The following is a 3,491-nucleotide window of genomic DNA, read 5'->3' as shown; positions in this document are numbered from 1 at the left end:
GCCTAGTGTTCTTATAATAAGATCTAAAATCTCGGTTCACACAGCCCTTCAGGAAAGGTGAATCTTGACATGTATGGGTTATCAGCTCAAGCCTGAGAGAGATTAGAGGCTGCTTCTTCCGCACTTGAGTCGTTCGTGGCTCTTTCTCTTCATAGTTGTCAAGTACCCTAAGCCAATAGCCAGCTACTTGCCGCCCTTAGAATCTATATCCTTCAGGGTCAGAGGTCAATTGATTAGCATACAATAACATGAATTATACGTTAGGGCCTAGCCCGAGGCTACCAAAAGTTCCGGTATCCTCGGCCTAGCCTAAGAACGAGTGCTGCAGACCTCGGAAGTGGGCGGGGCTGACCTGACGAGCCCCAGCCTCTGTGGTCAGTGGAAGAAAACGAAAGTAGGCCAGGCTTAGGGAAGATAATATTATAATAATAGCCCAGACCTACTTACAGCTTTTCTAGTCGATACAGTCACAAACTGTCGCTCTCAGTTCGGTTTGACGCTTGTGGTACCGCGATTCCTGCAGGTTGAAGATTTCCCCTGTCTTCAGGTTCCACGTCAAGTTTTGATTGTGTTGGAAGAATTGATTACAAAACATGGCTGGGGTGTCGAGTGAAACCTTTGGACAGACACAGAGTGGTGAAACAGTCACAAGGTAGGGCCTCACAGTAGTTGTTAGCGCTAATGAAGGAATAGAATAGACGTAAGCAGACTGTTGACATTGTCCGAATCAACGCTGCTGCTGTCCTGCTGATTTGTGAATGTTCGTTGATAATAACTTTACGATATTATTATATAAGTTAATATTATAACTCTATAGATCTAGATCTAACAGGCTAGCCTATAAAGCGGGTCAAGGTATGCAAGAACAATTTAGGAGGCAATCTAGATCTAGAATCTAGATCTAGATATTATTATAGAGGCCTAATGTCAGTGGTGGGTGACTGCTCGAGATCGCACCTCCTCTACCTCTGTGTGACAAGTGACAAAAAGACATAAGAGTGTTGAGGGGAGGGGTTCCATGTTTTCTAGTTTCACTTTCAATAGGTCAACATTAGATGGCCTAGCCAACAAAATAATGCCAATCTCCGGGTATTCTCCACTAAGAACCTACTCATCAATATTGTCTAACAAAGAAGAATGCATAAATTTAGGAATTTTTCAGTAATGTGTCTGTTCTATTAGGCTTTTTGAGTGGCGTCTAGATCTATATAGGGCCTAGAAGATACAGTTATTTAGAATCTTTTTGCCCAATTAGAAATCTATTTAAAAAATAAATTTGCTGAGGTTTTTTTAAAATTTGTTGTTTGTTGGAAAAAGGAATGTGAAAAAGTTTCTCTTATATACATTTGTCGTACTCTTAAATGCTAAATTATCTCAGCGGGTTGTAATTTGTATTATAATGAAAGAAAAATCAACTAAAAAGAAATGTGAAGAATACAGTCAAAAAGTTTCCGTTGTGCTACTGGAGATACAAAAAACATCCAGTGGTGTAGGGCTCTGGTGATGGGGTTATAATATATGTTGCTGACATTGACAGAAGTGTGTGGGTTTTTTTTAATTTTATATTTAACTGTGCAGGCCTATGCCCTTCTATTATTTTGTTCCTTGTAAGTGATTATATTGTTTTGGTTTTTAAAGAAAGTAAAGAAGGTAAAAGTGCAGTGTGATTTTTTTTATGCTTTCATTTTAAATTATTGTTTATTTATTTATTTTTTAAATTAACATAAGTCAAAACATTTTACTTTATGTAAATTCTGGGGTTAGCTTACAATGGTACGCAGTATGAGTTTATCTTGTGTTGATATTCGCTGTGTTTTTAATATATTATGATATTATGAAATCCCTATAGAACCATGATGATATGTCACAATTCTAGTCTGAGTACGTAACAAGTCTTGTAAATGTTGTCCCCACAGGTACACACTGAAGAACTCAAAGGGCGTGAGCGTCAGTATTTTGAACTATGGAGGAATTATTGTAGACATCAATGTCCCAGACAGAGATGGGAACTTTGATGACATTTCTCTTGGGTTTGATAATGTTCCAGGTAAGAATATATTATGTTTTAATTTCAGTCTCTCGGATCTCTGTCTTTCTTCTGTCTGGCGCTGTGGTGTCATAAACGGTCAGCGATGCCGACAGCACGCAGGAACTCAACTCTTGCCCAGGGGTCCTTTAAAAGTGCTGAAAGTGGGTTCCTGAAATGTCCCAGCAGACGTTTAATTTCAGTGAGAGTTTAATTACATCGAAGCAGATAGATGGGTGATGAGGAAAGGTAAGGGTAATGTATCTTTTTTAAAGAGTATTTGAGCAAAGGAATAAATGGAAAACCTTCATTGCCGATGTCTGTTGCACTTGATGATGATGATGATGATGACGATGATGGTGATAATGATGATGATAATTAGCCCCTTGGCCTGGCTCACTCTGAGTTGCTTCCGTCTAGCCTGTAACCACACGTAATCTTAATTAAGACCCTCTTTGTTAGGCCCATTTCCCTGCTAGTATACAGCACCCATTTAATTTTTCTCTCAGTTGCTCCTGAGGAAGCCCACGAGGCGAAACTTTGAGCTGGCTTTATTAAACAAATTTTAAACATTTTATATTGTTATGTTATTTTGTCTGAAATTCAAACAAGACTCTCCATCCTATTCTGCTTTCCAAACAATGATGATGATGATGGCAGCCAAAGCCTACTCTTATCGATTTTAGACCACCAAGGGATCTTTAACGTGCGCAACTTGCACACGGGCCCTCTGAGATTTGTCGCCCTTGTCCAAGAAGGCTAGGTGTAGATCTTTCCTACCAGAAGATCAGGGGTGTGGCTGAAAGACAGCAGTACGAAGAAGCGAAGGAGTAGCAGTAGAATGGCTGCAGAAAGAATCAGGAACCCAGAGGAAGGGGCAAAGAAGGTGAGGGGGGTGGGGGCAGAAGGAGGAGACGAAAGCAAACGACAGAACATTGCTAAAGAGCAGGAAATGAGGTGAAAGGAGACAAATTTAGAGAAGAAAATTTTTCGATCGCTACCTGGATTCGAACCCGGGACCTTTTGAATGAGAGGCCAACACCTCAACCTCTAGGCCACGAGAGCCCCCTGTGGAAGAGATAAGGTCGGTAGATGTTTGATAGGAATTGGGAAGAAGGAGCAAATCACACCTGCACAGACCTCACTGTAGTACACATGAATATCTTCTTCTTCTTCTTCATCGTGTATTTCACATATTGTTGATAGTGCTCAGTGCAGATATAATCTTATTTTTGCACACATTATGTAGGCTTATAAATTAATGTATACACTTTTGCTCACCTGCATAAAATATAGTGATCTTTCAACAACAACAACAAAACAAAACAAAAGATAAAAATAAAGGTCACTTTCTACTCGACTTTTGTGTATAGATTCTAGATGTTGGAGATTCTAATTTTGTTTCGATCTGGGTATAGACTTCAACATTAGTTTGATGATATTGTTGTTGCCTTTTCTATTTTTC

The 3,491-nt window shown here is 39.5% G+C and overlaps 1 protein-coding gene across 1 annotated transcript in view; it reads left to right on the top strand.

The window, feature by feature from the left end:
- Positions 1 to 310: 310 nt before the first annotated feature.
- LOC118478724 (galactose mutarotase-like) overlaps positions 311 to 3,491 on the top strand; it is a 13,771-nt gene continuing 10,590 nt past the window's right edge. The window contains 2 exon segments of the mRNA XM_035972867.1: positions 311 to 652; positions 1,917 to 2,047. Of these exon segments, the coding sequence (XP_035828760.1) occupies positions 594 to 652; positions 1,917 to 2,047 (190 nt within the window). The 5' untranslated portion in view covers positions 311 to 593.

This window comes from Aplysia californica, unplaced genomic scaffold, assembly GCF_000002075.1.
Source record: "Aplysia californica isolate F4 #8 unplaced genomic scaffold, AplCal3.0 scaffold00880, whole genome shotgun sequence".
NCBI lineage: Eukaryota > Metazoa > Mollusca > Gastropoda > Aplysiida > Aplysiidae > Aplysia > Aplysia californica.
This window is presented reverse-complemented; position numbering and strand designations above follow the sequence as displayed.